The 25,047-nt window shown below is 41.3% G+C and overlaps 1 protein-coding gene and 1 long non-coding RNA gene across 3 annotated transcripts in view; one reads left to right on the forward strand and one right to left on the reverse strand.

Moving 5' to 3' along the window:
• smyd3 (SET and MYND domain containing 3) overlaps nucleotides 1-25,047 on the reverse strand; it is a 32,311-nt gene that overhangs the window by 3,249 nt on the left and 4,015 nt on the right. Inside the window, exons 2-8 of the mRNA XM_049719022.2 lie at nucleotides 22,529-22,592; nucleotides 22,351-22,458; nucleotides 21,886-21,943; nucleotides 21,669-21,811; nucleotides 4,204-4,271; nucleotides 1,581-1,683; nucleotides 1,362-1,472 (exon numbers count right to left, since the gene is read on the reverse strand). Coding sequence (XP_049574979.1) covers nucleotides 1,362-1,472; nucleotides 1,581-1,683; nucleotides 4,204-4,271; nucleotides 21,669-21,811; nucleotides 21,886-21,943; nucleotides 22,351-22,458; nucleotides 22,529-22,592 — 655 coding nt within the window. The remainder of the gene's footprint in view (nucleotides 1-1,361; nucleotides 1,473-1,580; nucleotides 1,684-4,203; nucleotides 4,272-21,668; nucleotides 21,812-21,885; nucleotides 21,944-22,350; nucleotides 22,459-22,528; nucleotides 22,593-25,047) is intronic.
• On the forward strand, nucleotides 452-13,092 carry LOC125967716 (uncharacterized). Of its 2 annotated transcripts, none has more exons than XR_007480872.2 (4): nucleotides 452-618; nucleotides 716-819; nucleotides 1,853-1,920; nucleotides 2,181-2,711. It is a non-coding gene; the product is annotated as an uncharacterized lncRNA (long non-coding RNA). The 2 variants fall into 2 exon arrangements; XR_007480871.2 differs by lacking the exon at nucleotides 2,181-2,711 and adding an exon at nucleotides 12,813-13,092 and having other exon boundaries at nucleotides 454-618.

Genomic DNA, 25,047 nt, shown 5'->3' on the forward strand with positions numbered 1-25,047 from the left:
CAAAAATCTTGCAGGATGACTTTTTATAAAGCATTAAGTGGATCAAACATTGTGAAATATGTAAGCCAAGAGATCCAAGTAATTGTCAGCAATCTAGTCATACATAAGGCAAGCTTTGGAGTTTGTCAAAAGAATATGTAACTTAGGACAAACTAGCCAACAAGCCATTAACTGGCAAAATATGACAAATATCTGTTAGCAACTGCCAAGGCTAACCGAATTTTTCTTTTTCAACACAATCAGTGGCCCGTTGGCGCAAGGACGTCAAAGGTTGCTTTCGCTCGTCTGAAACCTTGAAAGCTTGCACCAATATCATAAAACTGCAAAAAGCTATTTTACAAGCACTGTGGGTTACAGTATTTTATGTGTGCACACAAAAGCACCTTGAGCATATACACACACAATGTTCGATGTCAACTCTGGGTCACAACCCAGCAGCCCGCCATCATCATCGGAAGATTAAAGAGAGCGGCGGCGTGACAAAAAGCCGTTACGTACCGTCGCGGGCAGAACAAAGGCGGATTAAATAAAGTGTGAGGGTGCACGTGGGCGCATGGAAGATGCTTTAATGTGCATGCATGTTGCATGACAATACAATGGATGATAGCGCAAGTCAGGGTAAGAATGAGATGGCGAGACACTATAATCCAAGGAGGGGATCAGACAGATGAAAAAGAAAAGGGCAGGTGAAAGCTTTTTGGTTATTTTTTCCCAGAAGGCAGTCAGTCAGAAGAGAAGGCAGATGGCCAGCGAGTGTGACAGAGAGGAAGCAAGCAGGAGACACCATAAAATGAGAGTGTTCTGCTCTGATACGCTCGGGTAAGAGTAACATAGCTAGTGGGTGTGTTTTTTTTTTTCTTAATACTTTACACATCCATGATGGTGGAACATTTTGGACTTCATTCAAAGAGGGATTTCTGGCACAAATACAACAAAGAACATCATGGTGGTGGCGGTATCGTGCTTTTGGGATGATTGGGCCAATTCAAAACTAATAGTGATAGCACAAAATTAGGTTTCTGTTAAAAAAGGGAAAGGAATGTCAAATAAAGCCTACTAAGAAATCTGAATTTTATTTGGGGTTATCAGAGGTCCTTGAAATGTGGCAGGGTGGAATAGGATGCCTGAAAGTGTCCAAAAGTGGCATGGCAGTTAAATAATTCTCATACAAGACAGTGAACTATTTTACGCACCAGAAAAATATCAATACAATTTTAGATGCTACATGTAAAAAGGGAGAAAAAGTATTCAAATATATTAACATCCCTCGACCTTAATTTATTGGGCAATCTTAAAAAGAAAATCCAAGAGATCCGCAAGATCAGTACTTTTCTCCACAGTTGAATATTTTAAAGTCTTACTGTGTCTTGAGAGTCGCATTTCTGGCAGTGACAAGTGAAATGATATTGGTCCTCCAGCTGTTTCTGACGTTCTTCCGTCAATGACAGCGTCTCTATGTAACTAATTGTTAGCTAAACACAGAAAACAAAAACATTCAATTCAACATTGTGCAGATATTTCCTTCATTCCAGAGCTCAGTGACTTTATGGAGTATTTTTGTGCTCTTGTGCACTCAGTACCTCCTCTGCCGGTTTGATATCCCGAACAGCTCTCAGGTGTAGCTTCGTTCCTTCAAACACCATCACACAATTTGGCCTGCAGTCGTGGTTAAGCAGCGATAAACTGAGGTGACATCATGACGTGGGAGGGGGGATGTGAAGAGTGAGGAGAGATGGTTTGAGGGGGAATAGGAGATAAGCCATGTGCTAGTGAGAATCACATATCTGTCTTTGCACCTTCAGCATAAAATAAACAAAGTTTGTTTTCCTATGTATTTATTTTTTTTCAACAGGAACGAGAGGATGGTGCCACTGGGCAACTCTAAGTAGTTGTGACTGTTGCAGCGTGGTGAGTGTAAAGGTAAGTCCATTTATTGGTTGTATAAATGTCCAGTATGAGGGCCAGTCTCAATAAAAGTGGACTGACCTTTAATGTAGGCTATCCATTTCCACTTCTGTGACAAGCTGCCCCAGTTTTATTAGCCATTTTAGCCCGCTTGCAGTCATCATGTCACTAAATTCACTATGCTGAGGAAGCAACTGCTCATTTAGACAATGTTAGGAAAGATGGACCTCTTTTAATTGTTTCCACTAAAAAAACAAACTATAAATTGTTTTCAGGCATTTATGGATGCACTTCTTGGTCCATGATTCTGATGGATGGCACAAGGCTGAAGGCTCAAATGATCCATAAAGTCAATGAAGGAGTTGGTGAAATGCAGACAAATACACATTTGGGTCAAGATGAGCGCTATGCTTCCAACATAACAAATGTCACTCTTTATTTTTCCATCTGTCTATTCGAAGTCGCTACTAGTGCACACAAGCAAGCCAAGAGACATTTACTCCATTTCTGTCAAAACAAAAGCTTATTTCCCATATGTATAGTCACATTTCAAAACAGTGTCAAAAAAAACCCAAAAAAACACTTGATTGACTTCCTAAGGAGTTATTTTTTTTTTACACTGCTTTTTTTTATGCTGTCAGTAAACTGATTATCGGATGACTGGAATGGATATTGCGCACAGTGAATTCGAAACATGTAACAAAATAATGTAAAATACAGATCGGTAAGCCAGAAATGTGAAAAGGCATCTTCTACCCACAAGACAAGAAAAACATTGAAGACCTTTGTGTTTATCATCCCCTTGATTATTGCTCTCATTATTGTATTCCTTGCGTGTATGTGTGTGTGTGTGTGTGTTTGTGTGTGTACTTTTGTCAAGCCATCTGCAACCTGCTGGCTTTGTTCTACAACCTACAATAGTGGCGATCCAGGTTGAATATCAACTAGGAATCAAGGGATCCACACAATGCTTTTATCTGATTAAGCGGCACCTCCTTAGCATACTAATTAGATGAATGAACTAAACGACAACGAGCATTACCGGGGTGTGCTGGCACTCTTCGAAACTAACTGTTGTTTAACATGGTGCCCACATAGCTAAACATAAAAAAGGCTTCCTGAGAAATATTTTCAAGAGCCAGTTTACTATTACGATACAGCTGCACGCTAAATGCCACTTTTTGTTTATCAGAACTCTTGCCTGATATTTAAAGGTTAAAGATATCAAAGGTTAAATTTGGATACACTGTTTATGATATTTAAACATGTCTGTAATAATTTAACATAAAAGCATTCAACGAGTACAAGATACAGACCTTTACGGAGCAAGATTTTTTTATTTTTGTCAGCCCATTTAGTAGCAGGCTATGAAAAAAGATGGGATTGTATGATTTTTTTTTTTGTGAGGTTCCTGGAGTAACATATTGGATGGACGGTAAATGAGTTAGCGTGCTATTATCTGGTTCAGAAAATGATGTAATAAGTTAAATTCAGAGTACAGATAGTGTGCTCTGTCTTTCGGGTCCATAGTGTGATCACTTGAAACTCACTCTTTGGGGGTACACTATAGGACAGGAATAATGAACAGAGCCTTACCCATGTAATCCTTCTTTCCTGGGTGAAACCATGGTTGCTAGGCAACACAAAATATGAATAGGCAGGGGACCATCCCGACAACAGGCCCATCTTTAATGGACAACGCACACACACACACACACCGACACACATGGTTTGGCTGAGCTGTGATAAAACTACTGTGACCATCTGACATCTCAACACTGGCCAGATAATCTGGCTGGGATACCTGCAGTGTGTTTGTGTGCGCGTGTGTGTGTAGAAGCTCCAACATGCCAGAGAGGGTCAATTCCCAGTTTATTCCCCTTCGTCTTGATACTGGGATTACAACGTGTTGCCCCTTGCTGTGTGTTGAGTCACAGCAGTTGGAGTCCAACCTCAAGTAGATCTCCATGTGTCCTTAACCCTCAACACAAGCTGTCAAGTTTTCAACTTTTCTCCTCAACACAAAAGAGGGAGAATAGCATTATATCCTCAGTTATGTGGACTTCAAAAGACTGTCAAGAAAATAGGCGTATGGGCGCATCCGCAAGCGAATGGGTAAAGGGTATGCGGGGTCGTTTTAGTTGCTGTCAATTTGAGAATTGCATTTGAATTTGATGCTACTGTTCTGTGCGTGATCTGAAAGTCAGCGCTAAGAAAATTAGGAGTTATATTGGAGCTGAAGCTATTTAGTTAGGCATTCTACACGAGGCCCTTTGTGCATGTGTGTGTGTGTGTTACCTGGGATACAACCCAACTCCAATCTCTTGTAGCTCTCCGTCACTTATGGTGAAACAATTACACGTCACCTGAAGGACAAAAACAGGATGAAACAAGAAGATAAAGAAAAGGAACAAGATTAGACTGCTTCAGGAAACGAAACATTCTTTTCATCGTTTGTTTTGATCATTTTCAAACAGACTTTGGCACCTCCAAACCTTTTATTGGCTTTGACTTGCCAAATGCTATATGCAGATAAAAAAAACAATGAAAATGTTATGCTGGAATTTTTTTTTAACTTCAAGGAAATCAGTTCAAGAAAAGACTACATCTGCTGATCAATCAAATAATCTCGAATACAACGCAAAATCCAAGGTGCAGAACTGATTGCGGGCAAGGAGTCTGTAACAGAGGAGGTCCAAGAAATTAAGTGCTGCCAACCACAATCATCAACATATCGTAAATTTAATTGCAGCCAATCAAAGCTGGCGATGAATATCTTGATAAAATAGGACATTTCTAAAACTTGGCCGTTGACATTATTTTCCCAACACTTGCAGCTGATCCATTTACACATCTACCTCAGTATTAATAAAAACACTTACAAGCCTCTAGTGTGACTTTGTAAGGAGTGACAATAGCGGAGAGGATCGTCTATGAGACATCTGGGGGGGCTCTTATCAATCCATCTTAACTCAATATATATGTACATTGTTTACAATGAAATAAAAGGATCCCCGAGAAAACAATAAAGCGCACATTCATAGCAGCAGGTTTTCATTGCGCATTGATGTGCCTGGTAGAATTTGAGTTGCTGTTCACAATAGACATCATTACAGAGTGCCTTCACTATCCCGCATTGTCAAAGTCAAAGTCAAAGTCAAAGTCAGCTTTATTGTCAATTTCTCCACATGCCAAAGACACACAAAGAAACCGAAATTTCGTTCCCCCCTATCCCACGGCGACAAAACATGGCTCACAACAGACAACAAGTAAACAAGTATAACAAAAGCGTGCTGAATAAATAATGAATAAATAACGCAACAACAACAATAATAAACAACAATAAATAAATAGGAGGAGCAGAAAAAAAAAGGAGCAAGTGCGCGTACAGCAGACATTCCCGAAAGTAGCGCAACAGTGCCGCACGCTACGCAGAAGGGGGTAGCGAGTTCAGGGCCCTAACAGCCTGGAGAAAGAAGCTGTTTGCGAGTCTGGTGGTGCGGGAGCGCAGGCTCCTGTACCTCTTCCCAGAGGGCAGAAGGTCAAACAAAGAGTGAGCCGGGTGACTCACATCTCTGGCAATCGAGGTTGCCTTGCGGGCGACATGGGAGGTGTAAATGTCCTTCAGGGAGGGTAGCGAAGCACCAATAATCTTACCAGCCGTATTCACAATGCGCTGCAGGGCCTTCAAGTTCTGTTCAGTGCAGTTACCACCCCAGACAGCGATGCAACTGGTGAGGACGCTCTCAATGGTGCCACGGTGAAATGTAGACAGGACTGCCTGAGGAGCACATGCACGCCTGAGCTTCCGCAGGAAGTACAAGCGGCGCTGAGCTTTCTTTGCCAGTGACGAGGTGTTTTCGGACCAGGAGAGGTCCTCACTGATGTGCACCCCCAGGAACTTGGTGCAGCTCACCCTCTCCACCACAGCACCGTCGATGATCAGCGGCAGGTGTGTTGTGTGACCCTTCCGGAAGTCAACAATCATTTCCTTGGTCTTATCGACGTTCAGCAGGAGGTTGTTGTCCCTGCACCACGTGGTCAGAAGGTCAACTTCCGACCTGTACCGAGTCTCGTCGCCCTTCTTGATGAGACCCACCAGAGTCGTGTCGTCAGCAAACTTCACTATGCGGTTGTCGCTGTAGGTCGCAGTGCAGTCATGCGTCAGCAGGGTGAAGAGCAATGGACTGAGCACGCAGCCCTGGGGGGCTCCCGTGCTCAGCGTGATGCTGGCGGAGATTTTGTCGCCAACACGCACCACCTGAGGCCTCTGACAGAGGAAGTCCAGTATCCAGTTGCAGAGGGAGGTACTGAGGCCCAGCTCGTCGAGTTTGCAGATGAGTCGCTGCGGCACAATGGTGTTGAAGGCAGAGCTGAAGTGTCTGGAACGCATTGCTGCGTCCGGCACACGAAATAATATGTGCTCTTAATACTAGGTGAAAAAATGATGGATGCGAGACGGAAGAAGGACAGATGAATAACGAAGTGAAGGGTGTGGTGAGAAGCCCGTGGAGTGGAAAATGGGAGAAGGGGGGGGGGGGGGCATTCCGGCTCGAAAATGTCACGCACCAAGGGGGAAGAAAATACTAAATGTCACATTTTCTTGCGTTTGATACCTTTTTTGACCTTATTCAGCAAGCTCTGAAAATTGTCACAGTCGACGTTTTTTTTAAAGCAGTAATGACACATCTTTGAAGTTGAGTTTCAATTTGTACTATGGTAGAACATCATGGAAGTCAAGCGCTCTTCAGGGCCCACAATTCAGAAATCAAACTTTCACAAAAACCTCAATTCAGTGATCAGCTGGTCGACACTTGACCATTCCCTGACCAGTTTAGAAATAAATGCAAAATATGTTTTGTACTGTACTGATTAATGGAAAGAGAGCTTAAATGTGCTTACAAGTATACTCAGGCTGTTCTGGAACATAAATCTAATTTTACAAGTCTGTCGTTCGATATTTTGTAAACCTTTAAAGCATCCATCACTGCTCCCCAAAGGGTGGTTTGAGCTTGTTTTCTCCAATTAGATGCATTACGAAAAAGTATTCACGCAGAGGTAAATGAGCGGAACAACATCACGTTATTGACGTTCGGGAGCCGCATATGGGTGTCCCACTTCTAAGTAGTAACTAGATGTGGGTTGGGGATGCTGAGAAGCGATAGAGAGTCGTCTCATGTCGGAGCCGCTTTGCTCGCTTCTGTCATGTCTGTTCAAAGAACTCGCGGGTGGATGCTTTATGTCTTTAATGGGACTGGAACTGGGAAGGAGACCTACTTCCTGTCAATTTGACAAACACTACAAAGGCCATTAGACACGACGTGCAGTTGTGTGTGGCGTGTGCGAGCGCTCTAATAATGCTCCGATAAAGTATTTATGACTTAATCATTGCTTTCTCTTCCCTCCAAAGACATACTAACATACCCATAAACAACAAAACAAATCATCATTAAGCCATCCGTCTTGTACGCTGGTGCTGAGCCACAACAAAGCTTTTTTATTTTAATCATCGTTAACGTCTTGCTCTTTCTCCGCTATCAGTTGTGTTGACTTCCTGTCATTCTAATTGGGCCGCAGTTCCAAAATAAGCACATTATTTTTGCTGTCTCTATAAATAACTTTCAATTCTGCTTTTATTTCTTGAAATAGCTCTGGATTGAGTGTCACCGAAACATATTTGGGACAATATTATCACTTTGGCTTTTTTTTGTTTGTATTATTTCTGTTTATTCAAAAGAAAGGGTCAGCTTCAACAAGGGACTCAGTCAAATCAATAAGACCAAAATACAAGTGGAGTGTTTTGTTTGTTTTATCTACTATAAGTGGCTCAATTGTTTCGACACTCACAAATGTGTCAAGTGAGTGATGAAAACGTCCCTCACAATAAAGCTTGTTAACGAAACGCAGTAATGTGAGAGGACACAAACATAAGGTACATTAAACACTGATTATTATTTATGAGCAAATACACAAAGATATTACTCAACATCACTTGGCCTGGGGCATATGTGACAGAACATAAGATTGCCCCGTCTCGCTCTCGAAGGACTCATTTCCATGTTGATACTGAATCATCTCAAAGAACAAACAGGAAAAGAAAACTGCCATGTTTCGTCAACTTGGCTGAACGAGCCACACACACACACACACGCACACATGCACACACACGCGCACACGCGCACACGCATACGCACACACACACACACGTGGATGAACGAACGAACGGCCACACACAAACACTGCAAACGCATAAATCTCAACGAGCAGTTTATCACTCATTCATTCGTAGTCACGTTTCTGCCCATATATGTCTAATATAGGTTAATGCCCAAACGATATAGATGAGTTCAAAGCCTTTCACCCAATTGTGTTACTAATTGTGTTAACATGATCCCACATAATCAGACTATCCTCCTAAAGGTCACATTCTGAATATCATTATCAAGGCTGTGTGCGAGCTTGAGGTATTCTACAAATGCATCTTCCCATCATGTTGATATTTTCTGAAAAATATGAACCTTCAAAATAAGTATGTGTGCACAGCCTTAGCGTGTCCAGGGAAAGATACAATTGAGAAGGATGAGATATGACTGAACATAATGTAAAGATGTTATTGTTTTGAGAACAGCGTTCTATTAGGTAATCTTATTGTTCTGCATGACTGCTGCCGCGTTGTCTGAATGAAAAGCGCTTTCATTAAATCCGAAGGCAGCACTCAGTCTCTCGCATCTTCAGCACGTATCCGTGGCGTGGAGTAAGCTCCAACACGATCCCATCGCTACAAAACATACAGAACATATCCAGCCTTGGTGCGATTGAATTGCAGCTGATATATGAAGTGCAAACACTAGTCCCTTTTCCCACTTCCAATAAGGATGATTTACAAAGGAGGCTGAAACCTGGAAGAAGGATTTTCAGGATATATCAGAGAAGGCAAAGATTACCCCAAGGCATGTTTGAGGAAGTTAAAAATATTCAGCTTTTTAAAGAAAATCTTCTTCATCTACCCTTATTATGCATGCTATTTCAATGTATTTTATATGATTAAATTAATACTTAATTTTGGATTCTTTTCAATCAGTTGTACCAAGTTTCAATAACTTTGTAACTTTGCGCCATAGTCCGTCTTATTGTTTCTTATTTAGTGTTTTTGTGAAAACTAAATAAATGACAAGGATTCAAAACTGTACACAAAAAGTAGAGTGACGGGCATAATAATGATAAAAAAAATTGATTAATCATGCCTCAAATCAATTAAAGTAAGGTAAAATACACTATTCGGCTACATCAAGGGTTGAGAGAGGTCAGAGCCAATCCCAGTTTACTAAGTAAAATTCAGACAACAGCCGCCAGTCACTTGGAGGCAGACCATAAATAAAGACAAGCATTTCCACTCACATACACACTATCACCGCTCCCCAGGTCTGGTCAGGTGAGTCAATCACTAAACCCAATAGAGATTAGCCTCAATTAATTTGTGGTCTAACAAAGAGCAACATGACACCACCTCTGGGAAGCTAAACTACGTCCACACAGACCTTTTGCTCTCACACAACTTCACAACTGAATGATTGACATTTTCCTACCATTGCTCAAGGACATTTCAAATATGCAGACATAGACAAATTAATGCATAGTCATAATTAAGATATCATTATAATAATGACACACACTCTCTCATCCTGGGTTTGCATAAGTATAATTACAGTATCTCCCAAAACTAATAGCACGAGCACTAATGCCTTCTCCCAGCGACTAATAGGTTCACTTCTTTGTTTAACTGTAGATAAAAACGATGCTGACTGCAAAGACTGTTATCTTGACGCTGACTCTGTCAGTATCCTTGAGTTTTCCAATGAATGTGCTCAGCCAACCTCTAATTTGATGGAGCCCATTTGCCATGGGAGCTGTCTGTCAATCAAGAGGTCGACAAATCCGCATTTATCTATAATTTGCTTTATTTGAGAAAAAAAAAAAAAAGCCAATGGACAAATTTAAAAGGAACACGGCTCTACATGAGAAAGACATGAAAACTAGCGACTGAGACCAAAAACTCATTAGATACCTGTCAAATGGAGTAATGAATTAAGTGAGAAGGGCATACTATTCTGGCCTTTTTACACTGTTATTTTGCAAGCAGTGGATTTCGCCTGCCATCTACAACGGCCTCACTTTTTCGACCTTTGTATGCGACACAATTTATGAACTGCGGTCACACTCCATTGAACTCAAAACAGAGAAAGACATTCGTTAAAATCACCAAGGCAGTGGTGTGCTGAGGAACTTTCTAATGGCTAAAAGAAATTCTTGTGAATTTGAGTGAGTGTTAAGTATTCCAAAGTACTGGCAAAGTGAGCTGTCAGGTTACTATGGGACATACTATGATTATGGGACGACTTTTTAAATATCAGACATATCTTGATAAGGTAACCTTCGTTTGGACTCGATTCCCTTGAGAACTCATAACGTGACACTCACCAACCTGAGTGTCCTTCACACAAGAGAGACTCGCAATTCAACCGCTGTCATTAGTGTGGAGGCAAGCAATTTGAGAATTAGCTGAGGAGTGACTTGAGTGAATATGAATAACTCCAAACAATAACCGAGCACACTTTAGTTGTGACAAAGACAACATTGAAATTGGGAAACCAAACATTGGCAAAAAATGAGCTTTGCAAAAAATGTTTTATAGTTCAGTTTAACTGTTGGAATCTTGTGTTACTACGTCAAAGTGACTATGCAAATATGAAGGGCAGCCATTTTTAAATGCATGTTAATACCCTTTAAACATGTTAGGATCATAAGCACAGTGGTTGAAAATCATCTGAGCCGGATGCTTGGAGGTGACCGTGCATTGTAAACATTATGCGAGTCCAAACAATGAAAATTGCTCTCATCCATCTTTTTAAGTGTGCAACTATGTGACGAGAGCTTCTTACAATGCGAGTCGTTGATGCTAGACTGACATTAAAGCAATGACAACTGTAATATTATGCAATGGTTGAACGTCTTCAAGGTTTGAAAACAAAACATGAGTGTTTTTAAATTTTACTTTACAAGCAGCGACTATTGTGCAACTAAGTAAATAAGCAAATGTGCATTATTTATAAATCCGCAATGCGAGTTTTGTTCTATGGTGGTGCTATCCCATTCAAAATTCATGCTACTCAATAATTCATTTATCTATTCAAAGTTGGCTTATTAAACTCCGCAGAACAAATGCAACAAATAGAAGTAAGCTCTCACTGATTGTTACCCTGGGAGGGACACACACTCTTACTCCACACACACCCACACGACTGTTAATTAGTGGAAAGTCACAGATGATATTTTTGTCACAGGAACAAACGGTGAGCCCTATGGGCAGAGAGGAGATTGGCTAGAGTGTGAAAACAGATGCAGGCTGTGATGAACAGAAAAGGATCGAGAGTGAAGGAGGAGAAGAAAATGAATGCTGTATTTAAAGGGATGAGTAGGGGAAATCTAAAATCGGAATGAAAACAATATTGGCAACATCTTGCCCTGTGCCCCTTCATTATGTTTGTTTGGTTTTATGGTTTTACAACAGTAGGACTGGCAAAAGCTTCCTGGAACTCCAACAGGTCTAATAGTTCAGAGAAACTGCTCATCGCTTTGATTCCACTGAGCAGTAAAATTGGGAAAACGCAGACCGAGATGGCCATATTGTAAATCTTTTTAGTTTTATTTGTAGGCTGAAATGCAGACATTTTTAGGGCCACAGTTGGTTTTGCTTCTAAACCAACATCCAGCTCACCCATGACATTAATAAGAATAAGCTGTACGGAAAACGGATGATGAATAGACGGGCAAATCTCAGAATTCAATCAATTTTCTCCTTTCAACATTTTCCGACCACCCGCTGTGTTGTCTTAACAGAATCTGATTTACTGTCCTAAAAAACGGCGCTCCACATGCCGCAGACGGGAATAAAATATCTATTCTACATAAAATCTGCTCTGGTCATGTTTTCAAAAATAAGGTATCGTTTGTACTTCATACGAAAGCAAAGACATTCTAGTTCATCCTGTCACTGCAGAATATTATAGTGGTGTCAAAATAAAGCAAAGGGAAGAGAAAACAAGAGAGGACTAGATGATCCTGCTTCAGGAAATATGGCTCACACACACAAACACACACACCTGCAGGGAGGGCTTAGACCTTTCGCTAGCTGTGGTTAGAAGAATAATCCTCCAGTCTCCGCACCAGAGTCACAGCCCCAATCCTCTTCTGGAAAATAAAGACTCTACGTCTTAGTCACCATCTCGTGTCTTTGTCAACGTAATGACACTGCCTGTCAAATGGTAGAGCTCCCAATACAGAGCGCCTAGCAATAAAACATGAGCAAAACAGCCCACACAGGAGCAACTTGTGTATGTGTGTGTTGTCGGTTGGACCACATCCGAGAAGATCCTTTTCTTTCCTGCTCAGTGGAGCTAACGCACAGCAGCTGTACAATTGCCCCGGCAGGTTAATCCCCGACACCACTAGGAATGCCGGGGTAAGTGCGCATGAACGTGTCAAGCATGCTCAAGTCTGCCCGGATGGATGCGAGTGTTTTATTTTGAAGTTGCCTTAGGAACTGTTGGTCTTACCAAAAGAAACAAGAATCAGGAGCAAGTGGAAAAAAACAAGAGGAAGAATCGTGAGTAATGAGGAAAAGTCCTTTTGAAGCTCAACTTCTCGTAGCTGGTCGACAAATCCACAACAGACCACTTTTTTTTGTTCTGTGCATATGGTAATGATGAATACGGTAGCCAAACAAGCAACTAGCAATGGTTTGTGTCGTTTTTACCGACATGCTTGGACCTGTTTTAAAAAAAAAAAAACATCAATAGCAAATCGCATAACTGCACTTATCTTTCTCATTCTCTCCTGTTCCCCTCAAGCTCTACCCTTCATCAGCTCATTGCGGATTCCTTCAGAGAGGTGAAGGCCTTCAATAAGCACTCTGCACGGCATGATGAAAGGACGAGGAGGAGGAAGGGAGCTAAAGAACTTGGGGGATGGGCGTGCTGAGCAAAAATTGCCGTGCGGAATAAACGATCGCAAACTAATCTGTGAGATGTCAGATAAGCGCTTGAGTGCGGGGAACCGCCCACGCAGACGGGAAAGGGGGCTTTTAATTTTATATCCTTGCTTCAAATAAAATGATTTAATGAGTTTCAATTGGGTCCATTTTTTTTTTTTTGCCTTTCATCATCACGGATGACCTTGGTTGATGAGAGGGAAAATGTTACCAAAGAGTAGCTGTGAAGTGAGGAGATACCCTTGACCCGCAAGGACGACACTACGAAGTGTTTATATGTGTGTTAATGTGCAAGCAAAGAAAAACTAATACATGGTAGCACCTGCCTCGCCATCTGTCATGCTACTCACTTGTGCTCATTCCATCTCAGTCTGATCATCACTATGAGTTTCAAAATTGGTTTGCCCATGGTCAAATGACACCACGGATGATGCACTTGAATACTCACAACCATCTGATACATACCATTGTACATTGACCTTACCCTAAGTATTAGGAGAAGCGATGATCAAAATAATATCAAGACGTATACAGTACATGCAGAAGGAATTTGGTGTTGAACTAAAAAGTCTATGAGTATTAATCCAACTAATCACATGGTCAGATTAAGGTGTTAAAATGAATTTCAAAAATTCGATTTCAATTAATCTAAAGGAATTGCTCAGATTCCTCCAGTGCATTAAAGGCACTGCTTGTTGCGCTTAACGGGAATACGGTCATTAGTTTCTGTTGACTACAATCCCAAATGGACGCATCAATGATTGCTTGACCTTTAACTGGGGAAAACTGAAAATCAGGCTTGGATCTAGTCAATGTGGAAAAACTAGCCATTGACCCAATGTGATGACTAATGGCGCATACAATCGTGAACAGCCATGCAGGAAGAAACATTTGTATTCATTAAACAAACAAACAAAAAAAAAAAAACGCCCTAACGGAGATACATTAGCATTGCATCACAAATGTGATTTTCACTGAAGCAGCAGTTGTTTATTAAAGCATCTTCTCTCAAGGGGGGATTATCTCGCTCCCTCTCACACAAACACACTGCAGACTCAGGGGCTTCGCGGCAGGAGTCAATTAGAAGCGCTCCCTACTGTAATTACACCATGTTAGATATCCCACCCCACAGGGACATTGGTGCTAGAGTGTTTGTCCTTCCGCTTTTCATCTTCCCCAACTGCGATTAGTTCACTTTCATCAAACAAATTTATTCTTCATTCATCAGAGAAACAGGAAGAAAATGTGTTGTGGCCAGCACACATCCACACACACACAAACAAGGTTAGACATGGTTCTCTATCCATCTGTGCAATACTCCATTCATCTCACTATCTCGTCCTGCTGGCTTTGGATCAGAAAAAGTGCTGACGACACCCAGTGTGCTCTGCAAGACTGGGTCGATACAAAAGGGGAAAGAAAAGATGTCTCACACACATACACTGTTAAAGGAGAATTAAGAGAAACTTCAGGACAAAATATACGCACAATCCTAGACATTTCTTTTAGTTCGCAAAGTCGTAGTTTCTCGTGGGAATGCGACATAATGTGCACTTAGAAGAGGAAGTGAGCTGTTAGGATGAGAAATTGTTTTGACACTACAAAGTGATATCGAGATGTAACATAATGACTAGGCTCCAGTAAGTGTGATTCAAAGATAAATACTCCATCTCGAGCGCCACACAACCAGCAATCTGTAGGATGGCTTTCACGTAGAGAACGTCGACAGCTGGCCTGGCTGTAACCCAACAACAAACCCAATTAGCAACAAATCTAAAAGCATGCAAATGAAAGCGTCATAAATTAGCTGTAAAACCTTTTGGTCATCACACCGAGATTGCCAGGTTTGGCATCCACGTTCCAAATAAAACCAAAATTTGCGATTTATGATTTTTAGGCTCATCAAATTAATGAGATGAAATAAGACTAATTAGATAGATTTATTGCTGTTGGTCTGAAGATGACGTCCCATTTGGATGGAGCCAGACTTGTTGGTTGTAGTCTTGGCTGAGTGGCGGCGTGTATTGCCAAATTGGGCGCCAGTTACAGCAGGAACATGTAAATGGGAATCACACAAATGGTGTTACACATTTGAATATTAATGTAAAATGAAGAACAGTAATTTCTGGATTTGTGTGTCTAATAAAAAGAATCTGAAAAAAATTTGGACAAAAATAACATGCAACACATGTTGTCAAGTGATGCTGGTGATGCTCTAGCATCATTTTTAAGTACCGGAATTTGTAGGAGGAACGACGCAAAGCGGCTCAGTTCTCAGAATGTCGGTGATCCGCAAATAAAGATTTGACCCCTGCTGACGAATTTGACCATGAACAGCGAATTAGGTAATATTTTATTCACATCTTCATCGGCACGAAATCACGAACCTGACATGCTTATCGAGAGGTTAATAACTGAATACAGAAGGCTATGATAATGTTTACATGGAGGGTGTTGAAAAGACCAGTGGTTGCTTGGCAACCTCTGCGATGAGCAACTCAGGTCAAAGACCCCGCTGAGAAAAATTTAAAATCCCACTCAATCAAGTGGAGACCTCTGGGGATTCGATTCAAAACAAGTAAAGTAGGCTTTTAAGGGTGTGCTATTCAACAATCCGTGAACTACAATAATGAAGATGTAGAAGAGTAGCTGTCAATAAAATACTCATGTCAGTTTAGTGCCAACGGTGAAAAGTTTACAAAGTATTACTTTTGAAAAAAAAAAAAAAAGTTAAATGATTTGCTTTAAAGGCTCTTGAGCTTCACAAAATGTATTTAGTCTTTGTTTTCATGATTCTAAAACTGTTTTGCATCCTTGATAAAAAGCAGCGTCATAACTGTTTGTTTACCCGAGTTGTATGGGTAAACACAATGTAGCTAAGAAATCTCTTTTTGACACTTTCCTTTGGAGAACATTAAGGAAATCAGACATAATAGCAAACATTTGCATTTTGTATTATATCAGCCTGTATCCGTGTTTCCATCCATCCAAACAAGTGCAAAACAGTAATCAAAGCAAATGCTGCAGCAAGAGAAAGCATATGCAGATAAAGTCCGTGGGAGGACAAAATGAGACGAGAGAGAGTGAATGTGGCAGCTGGAGTCAAAATCTGCCCATTAAGTGAAATGACGCTGCCAAACACAACACAACAACGCAGGAGAATCAAGCCTGGCATATTGCTGATGAAAATGACTTTGCAGAACTTTGGAATGACATCCAGATTCACTCCTACTCTTTTTTTTCTGAATCCTTTTCTCACCTTCACTCCTTCTTTGTAAGACTGCACGCAGCCCATCTGTAAATCCCTTCCAGTTATGTTGTCTGACTTAATTGATGATGGACAAGCACTAATCCGCCGTGCGTGTGGCTATGAGTGTGCGCGATTACGTAAAGCCTGAGCTAATTAGGGACAATGGCAAAGCCGAGGAAATGTTCACGAGATAAAGATGAGCGCTAACATATTCACACGGGGATTACTGAAATAAGTTCACACACTGACACATGAGTCTAGACACTAGCTGGGACCGAACAATTTGGTTCCATACGGGCCAGTGATTTACCAGTTAAGTTGTGAACTAAATAACTTTCTGGGTACAATTTTGGGTCAGGAAGTGCTGTGGCGCCATTAAAGGGTCGAGCAAGACAATAGCTACAGGGAATTGTAACATCTGTGCAACAAAAGGAACAGAAAGGGAAGACAGAACATGCAAACTCCACCTAGGAATGTTGGAACTGGAATCGAACACTGCACCTCTGAACTGTGAGGCGGACGTGCTAAACAGTGTGACACCGTACCGTCCATGGTGACGCTCTTCATAAAAAAATAAATAATAATAATAATAATAAATAAATGCATTTTAAAAAAGTAATTAATAAAGCTGAACATGAGTTGCAGTTCTTGTTTAGAGAATGATGACAACTTTCCTATTTGTCGGGTTCGAGTGTCTGGATTCTATTTCAGAGCTCAACAGCTAGCAAATACTTGTGAAGGGAATAAATTACTCCTCCGCACAAACATTAAGTCACACTCGCAGATCAACTCCACATCTGTCGGCAGAGTGAATCACGCCCACACCAAGATGTGCACAAGCTTTAAGACGAGAACGCAGAATTAGCTGGGAAGATGCTGCTTACCCGAGGGAATGTGTGAGTATGTGAATGTGAACTTCGACCTACCTGTGCTGTGCATGCAGTTTCGCCGTCTTTGCTTACAACAGCGAAAACAGGGATTGGATGTTTTTAAGACATGTTAGAAAGCCCTTGTTGATAAGATCATGAATAAACTTCTATTAACAATGCCTGGCATTTTTCGGTAGACGCACCCAAAGAACCTGCGTAAACTGATTTGATATCTCCTATTTTTAATTTCGGGTCGACTCGGCGCAGGAAGTGTATTTTGGAAAAAAAAATAAAACACAAGTGGTCCTTCAAAGCAGAAAATGACGTTCCAGCTTTTAAACAATATTAATAATCTATTTTAACCATAACTAAATGTTAATGGATTGATAATGAGTCAGCAGCAACTCCTTCGGTTGTTATTATTTGGACTTGAAAGCCAAAGTGTGACTAGCACTGATCACTTTTGTCACACCACAGATTTTAACCGTACAAAACTAGACATCAACTGCATAACCGTAAAAAGATTTTGTACAAATCGCTTTTTCTCATTCTCCCATCGGTCTTTGTCAGGGATGTGACCGCAGCATCCCGACTCTCGGCCCCGCCTGGAGAAAGGAAATGATGGCGTGTCAGTGACGTGGATAAATGACGGTCGGGCGGAAAGGCTGCGGCAAGCAGACAAAGAGAAGACGACACGGAGGAGCTGCTTAGGAGCACATGGAGTTGTTTATATATGAGCTGATTTTATGTGGCGACATGCGACCTGCATGAGCAGTGCGGTATTGCCACACCTTCATGCACTACGGAAAGGATTTTGCTCCGGGAGCCTCCACAGCTCTGTCATCACAATCATCTTGATGTCGCCCAAGTTGTCAAAAGAGGACTTAATTCACACGGAAGTATATCTTTCGCGACGCCAATCCTGGAACTTTTTCGAAACACCTCATTCATACACAAAAATGTGCAATTCAATGATGAACATAGAAACCTGTACACACACAGATGTCACATGAGGGGACGTAGCTTAAGGGAAGCAATAAAAGATTCTTCAGTCAAATCTCATCCGTCAATGCTTATTGCAGTTTGTTTAACAAATACACACACACACATTGCCAACATCCAACACACAAAAGCGAATCACTCTCCCTCATTACTCTTCTGGGATTACAAAATGCGATGCAGTTGTATTACTCCATTCTTCACGTCAAGAGTGTGTTTGAGATGCAATATACGACCATTGGTGAGACGGCGTCCATTAGCATAAAGAATGATTTTTATGGTACAAAACCCTGACAGTTATACATTACTCACTGTAACGACCCGCATGATTAAGCTCAGCGAATAGTTCAAGTATACAATATCAAACTCCTCATTTGTTACCGCATATCCAAAAGGTGTGCTGTGAGGACTAACAAGAAGGGAATGACAATTGATATTAAAGGGATATACTGGAAAGGCAGGATAAAATAAAAAAGTAATAATCAGCAGACTTCCTTTTCAACAGATCGATGCGGTGGCCAAACACCATTTACAAGTCCCTCTTAGCACATTACGGATCGCAGCGAGACGATAAACATGGCATTTGAAACAGCTCGTGTAAATGTTCCTGAGGTAATTGTTTTTTGGACAGTTGCTATGGTAACCACACATAGGAAGTTAATTCATGTCATCGTTGGCACTTTATCACCAAACTACCTGTGTAGATGTGTGTCGGTGTTGGCATGTGTCGGTTAATGACTTAATTCTACAGTGCTGTGCCAGCCACTACAATTAACTATTTGGAAAGGACCAGACGAGGCTTTCAGCGATAGCTCCGCAATCTGCGCTGCGGAAAAATACAGGCTCCATCTATATTTGATGGGAGACATGTGTATGGACGGTGCACAGAGCGGTCCTGCATATGCAGATCAGCAATCGTAAAGAACAGTCGCAGCGCCAGCCTGTCAGAGTGCGCAACAGAAAAGTAATGAGTCGTGCCAGAGAGTCGGGAAAGCCGCATATGCAAGGGCACTACGACCTCAGCCAAGATTTAAACATTTGTTACATCTATAATCAATGAGCCAATGGCTTTGATCAATGTTTGTCGCTAAAGTGTGGATAGGTTTGTTTGTACAACTTTGATCGGGGACGGGCAACTTAAATGATGGCCCACAATTTTTCATCAGTGCTACGAAATAAAAGATATTTCTTATTTTGATTATACATTTTGAATGCATGTATACAAGATCCAGGATCTTAGTCCAACAAAGGGTTGGAAGCAAACTATATGCCTAGAAAAATGAATGAATGAATGAATGAATGAATGAATGAATGAATGAATGAATGAATGAATAGGCTAACCACGTACTATGGGAGAGTTTAAGACCGAGCGTATGAACTAAGACACATCTGCCATCTAGTGGTGATTGTTGCAATTACTACTCAAAACTAAACTCCTGAAAAAAGGATTTAGACTCGCTCTTCTCTCCATGCTGAGAAATAAGAGGCATGGTGACATATTAATAGCCTTAAAGGGCCTATTAATAGCCTTAAACACTTAACACAACAATGCATATGACTCCACATACACACTGTACACACTGTAAGTCTGATACGAGTGCGTTACTGAACTAACAGCACCAGCAGAAAGTTCACAGCTTTAGTAATAGGATTATAGAGCGCGGAGGCTCGGAGAGATAAACACATCAATGGAGGCTAAGAGACTTGGTGGGATTTGTACGACTGACCAGCAAACATCAGCGTGTGGTGGTTCTCCACATGGGGATACACATGGAAGCAGAGGCAAAAAGAATATTTGCAAATGCTGGCAGAAGTTCCGTAAGGCCTCTCTGAGCATGACACAACTGACATGTTGAGGAAAACAAAAAAGTTCAAGGTGGACCCTGCCTCTTACCTGAATGGTCGGACACACTTCAGCATAGAAAAGTAGTTGCACAACTAATTAATTAAATGAATTAAAATTGAATTAGAAAACTAACCCTCGATGCTTGGATCGTCCCTTGTGATACTTTGCGATGCCTTGCAACTGATTTTTGTGGTTGCCGTTTTTGGACATTCAGTCGTCAGTGTGTCCCACGTAGTTAAAAAGCATATTTACTTGGGTAGACATCAGATAAGTGACTCAGACAATTAGACTAATTGAAAGTGAATCATTTTGCGCTTGTGGTGATCTGCCAAATGTTCCGTGGTCACCAAAACCCTCTTTTAAATACGGGAAACAATCTGCCTGGGTGTTTTTCCAAACAACAAGCAAGGCTGCAGTCCTCTACGCCTACAATTCCCTAATAAAGTGGCCGTACGGGTAAAAACGACTCTTCCCACGAGCGCTTCATATAAACATTTGAATTCACTCACCATGAAAAGAAAACTGAGAATGTTGTGTTGATATATTTTGGTGAGAACATTTCAACCACTAACTGATGTCTCATGTCCACTGTTTAGCCTCGCAGCCTTATTTTAGATCTTTTGTCAAAGGTCATGCAAGTTAGTGCCTGCTATTCGAGATCTTAGTACCATAACTGTTACCCTACATGTGATGTTGGGGAATAAAACCTCATCCTTGAAATGATCATCAGAAATATTTTTCATCTTCTGTAAGAAATGGTTGAAAAATTGCCACCACCAGCAGGATATCAGGCCTCTTATTTTTTTTTTTTTACATTTCCAGTTGTGAGACATGGTTTCCTGCTCTTTGAATAGCTTCGCCATTTCTTGTCCTTGCACATTATTCATCCTCTCTCTCTAAACAGTGCCGTTCACTCCTCACCTCCCTCTCCACCAAATACGGCACAGTTCCCATCGGAATCTTGAAACGCATTTAATCAACGTATTTTCCTGCCGTCACAATCCACAATACCTCCATATCTCACCCGAGATATTATGCAAACGCACGTTCACCGTCAAGCTCCATGATATTCAATCAATTAGGGAAGGATGCAGAAATCTATGCCTTGTTGGTGAGGCTACACGCTGCGAATATATTGTCGGCGACAGCTCTGTGAGCTTTACTTCACACATTAACAAAAATGTATTCAATTGAACATGTGCAGCTATTAAAATTGTAATGTATATTGCTCTAAGTGTTGAACAGCCACACCATGGAGCTTGCGGCAGGCAGCCTGTTGCCCGTTTTGCCGCTTTCATGCTAACACTTGAATTCACCTGCCTGCCTGCTTTCAATTTTTAAATTATTCGTGTGCATACGAGCATTTCGAAGGTACAACAGTCTCGTGTTGATTACAATGGCCCCGCGGTCGTAAAAATGTTAGAGTCGCGCATGTTTGCCGATGATTGAGCAGAGCCAGACAAACACGTCCTTGTACATGTAATGAAATGTGGTTTGAATTCCAGTGAGGAAAGACCCCAGGTTGTGCCGGGAATACGCAGACACGCACAAACACGCGGAGGGATCCAATGGCAGATGCAAGCGTGATCGTGGACATATGTTGGTGTGCAAGCCAAGCTCAGTAGGGAACACTAAAGACAATAAACAGTTGCCTGTTGCGGTTCTCACTGGGCTTGTTTAGTGCTTCTACAAGGGAGTTGCTTTGTTTGCAAGCAACACAGAAGCTAACAACTCATGGAGCCTTTAGCTCACCTTTGCGATCAAGTCAAGGGGCTGCGGCAGGGCCGATGTCATTTCCAGAGTCAGTTCAGGCACTTCCTGTTGTAGGTACATCTCCAGCATGGATGCCAGCTGAGACAAACCTTGTTTCTTCTGCTTGGACATGGAGCTCAGGTCTGCGTACACACACAATTCCGTTGATTGGTGGTGTGTCCGACAGAGACAGTCGCACGTTTTAGGGAAAACATACGTGATTCATGTTCGTGGAAAGAGTAGAGCTCCTCACTGGCAGTCTTTGCTGGATTCATCTGAAAGATAAGAGTTAGAAAGCAGTTTTATTTTCGCAGTATCCGAATATTCCCATTTTCATTTTACCCAGGACGATGTTTTTGTTATACGAACAGATGGGCCCATTCGAGTCGTCTGTTGAAGTGCAAACATGACAGCAACAAAGCAGCCAACAGCGGCGAAATGAACTGCAAACTAAATGAAAATGATCACCTCTGACAGAGTCGTCCATCTGTTAGGGAGGTCCATTAAAACAAAACTAGTATACAAAATATTACCGGGATCAGCACAGCCGTGGTGATGCCTCTTAAATTTAATGATAAAGATCAGCAATAATATAATATAATATAATATAATATAATATAATATAATATAATATAATATAATATAATATAATATAATATAATAAATCCAGAGGTGTGCGTACCAAAGCAAAAATGAGTCTTGCAGCCAGTCGGACGGAGTCGGTAGGGATTCTGGGAAGGATGCTCCGCAAACATTTGCACTCCCTTTTATGGTCAGACCATGCTTGTTTCTGTGTGGTAGAAGAATTTCGACAAACACTCCAGAGAGTACATGCTCACGCACACACGAGTCTTATATACCTGACAGGTGATGTTGCAGTAGCGAGCCATCTTGCACTGGGAGCACCGCAACAAGGTCTCATGCCTTGACATGAGAAAGAGACATAATACACTAATTATAGTCAACTGAGCTCTGAGATGAGCACGACAGTGATTAGAAAAAAATAGATATATAATTATTATATACAGTGATGATAGACTTGTATACACATCCACGTTCAATTCATTTTGATCACATTGCGTTCCCTGAGAGGGTTTTCAAGACTCATAAACGTATCATCACTCAACATTCATTTCATCTTTGTATTTGGCAGAGCTCATTGTGCCCGCTAATTTTTGGCCATTTCCTACAAAATGTTCATAACATCACCCTGTTATCTACCAAGCCATCTTTCAGATTTGAATCTTAAAAGCAATCTATGAGATAAGCACTTCCGCCTCACTCCACTCTGATGCTTATTTTTATGTGTTTTTATTGCCGGCCTTTCCAGGATGCTTGTTAGTCTGATAACAATCCAGAGCAGTGCGGTTTTTGTCCACTCCTTTGGGCCAAGTACAGAGACACTGGGGAAAAGAATCGTTCAAAAGCACACACACACACTGGCGCACACAGTCTGAGTCAGGAATAGGATTGACTTGTAGAGTTGTGTGAAGGCTGCAGTAAGATGTAGCTACAGTACAGACCGACACAGATGTGCTTACAAACAACGCAACATCTAAAAACCAAATGTCCATTGAGTTTAAAAAAAAAAAATAATGCATTAAAAACAATGCTTACAAAATTGCACTAAATCTCTGCTGTGCAAAAATGTGTGTTTCTTTCCTTGGGGCTTTTTTGCGGCTTTTCAGATTTATGGAGGCACCACAGAGAGATAACAAAGCTGGCAAAGTGCAGCAATATGAGAAACGCTATTTGTTTGGTTGCTCTTGCAACAACAAATCCAATACGGTCACCTCGCAGATAAGATGATAAAAGAACAAAATACAGGTTAATTACTAGCATTACATTATTTGTCTCTGGAATAGATTATTAAAGGGGAATTATCAATTTTCATTTGTTTTTTGTTATCTTTGTGTTGTGAACCAAACAGTAGCACATTAATTAAATGATCGGGGGGGAACAATGAATGACAACTTGTCTGAGTCTTGTTTGCTTGAACCAAATCCATATTTTGAAGTGAAGGCTTATCATACAGCATATGGTCTAAACGACAATATAATAGGAAAACATTCTTCATTCTTCTATGCCAGTATTAGTCACATGACTAGTATTTCCTACATGGGCCTATCAGTGTGGGACTCGACTCGGGCGCCGCATTTGGCCCCCAGAGTCTATAAAAAAGGAACTAAAATAGCAGCATTTTCTGCCCCCACAGAATGTCACTTATCACCATCCTCCATCCATCTCCTCCTGTCCTCCCTTTCCAATCTCCAATTTTATAGGCCTCAGCTAGGGTTAAGGTTGGTACTGAAAACACAGCTATTCTTGTCGAGCAGAGACAGAAGCCACCCACGGTCGAAGAAAGCCAAAACGGCAGCGTGAGACACGGGGGCAATAATAACAACAGATAGAGAGGCGAGCCAGAGCCAAACTCAGTGGCGCTCTGCTTAACTTCAGCGGAGCCACTAGCTTAAGTTACACACTTAACGTCCGGTCATATCACAAACCGCTGCGGGCGGCAGGAAATCCCACCATCAGGAAGACTGATGTTGACCACAACCTTATTTGGGGAAAGGTTCCTACCAACACTCCAGACAATGTGGGAAACTAACCACATATAGAATAATCCTCAAATATGTTCCACCACAGCAAGCACTCTCCTCAGAGAAAGGTCTGACCCCATCGACAGTCACGTTGCACTGAGGGAAGGGAAATGTGCTGTGTCAGCACGAATCGACACCGCAGCGAGAACAAAAGCCGAGGAGGTGCCACTCACGTTTAACGAGGAGGAAAATCAATGATTCGCCCATGTTAAACGTGATTAAAGGGAGATAAAGGTGTAACCTAGCAACAAAGGCAGAATTGACGATTACTGTACATCCATTCATTGATGATTCCAATTAGTCCAAGTGGATCAGCTCTACCAGTAAAGATGAGTAGTTTATAACGTTTCCAACTTGCCATTTCTTAATTAAATATTTAAACATTGAAACATTGAGGACAGAATTTCTTTTTACATTTATTGAACTGTGTTTTTCTTTTAATATTTTTGTTTGTTTTTACTAGAAATAAAAAACATTACAGCTCTCTTCTAAGATCTAAACAGAATCATCCAACTGAGAGTAAAAGCTTAACCATTAAGAGGCTGACCAGCATTTAGGAACAGACTGTTTGTATAAATAAGCACAACTGAAGCAAAAACAGGAAGACAAATATAACAGACTACTAAAAAAATAAACTGATGAGCATCACTTCATATTTCTATCCAAAGCCTGTAATCATTTCTAATGGTGTGCATCGCTCTCACCTTCAGCCATTTTTCCTTCATTAAGCTCCCTCTCAACGTCCTCCCTTTTAATCTTTTTTTTTTCCCCCTCAC

This window comes from Syngnathus scovelli, chromosome 4 (assembly GCF_024217435.2).
Source record: "Syngnathus scovelli strain Florida chromosome 4, RoL_Ssco_1.2, whole genome shotgun sequence".
NCBI classification, from domain to species: Eukaryota; Metazoa; Chordata; class Actinopteri; order Syngnathiformes; family Syngnathidae; genus Syngnathus; species Syngnathus scovelli.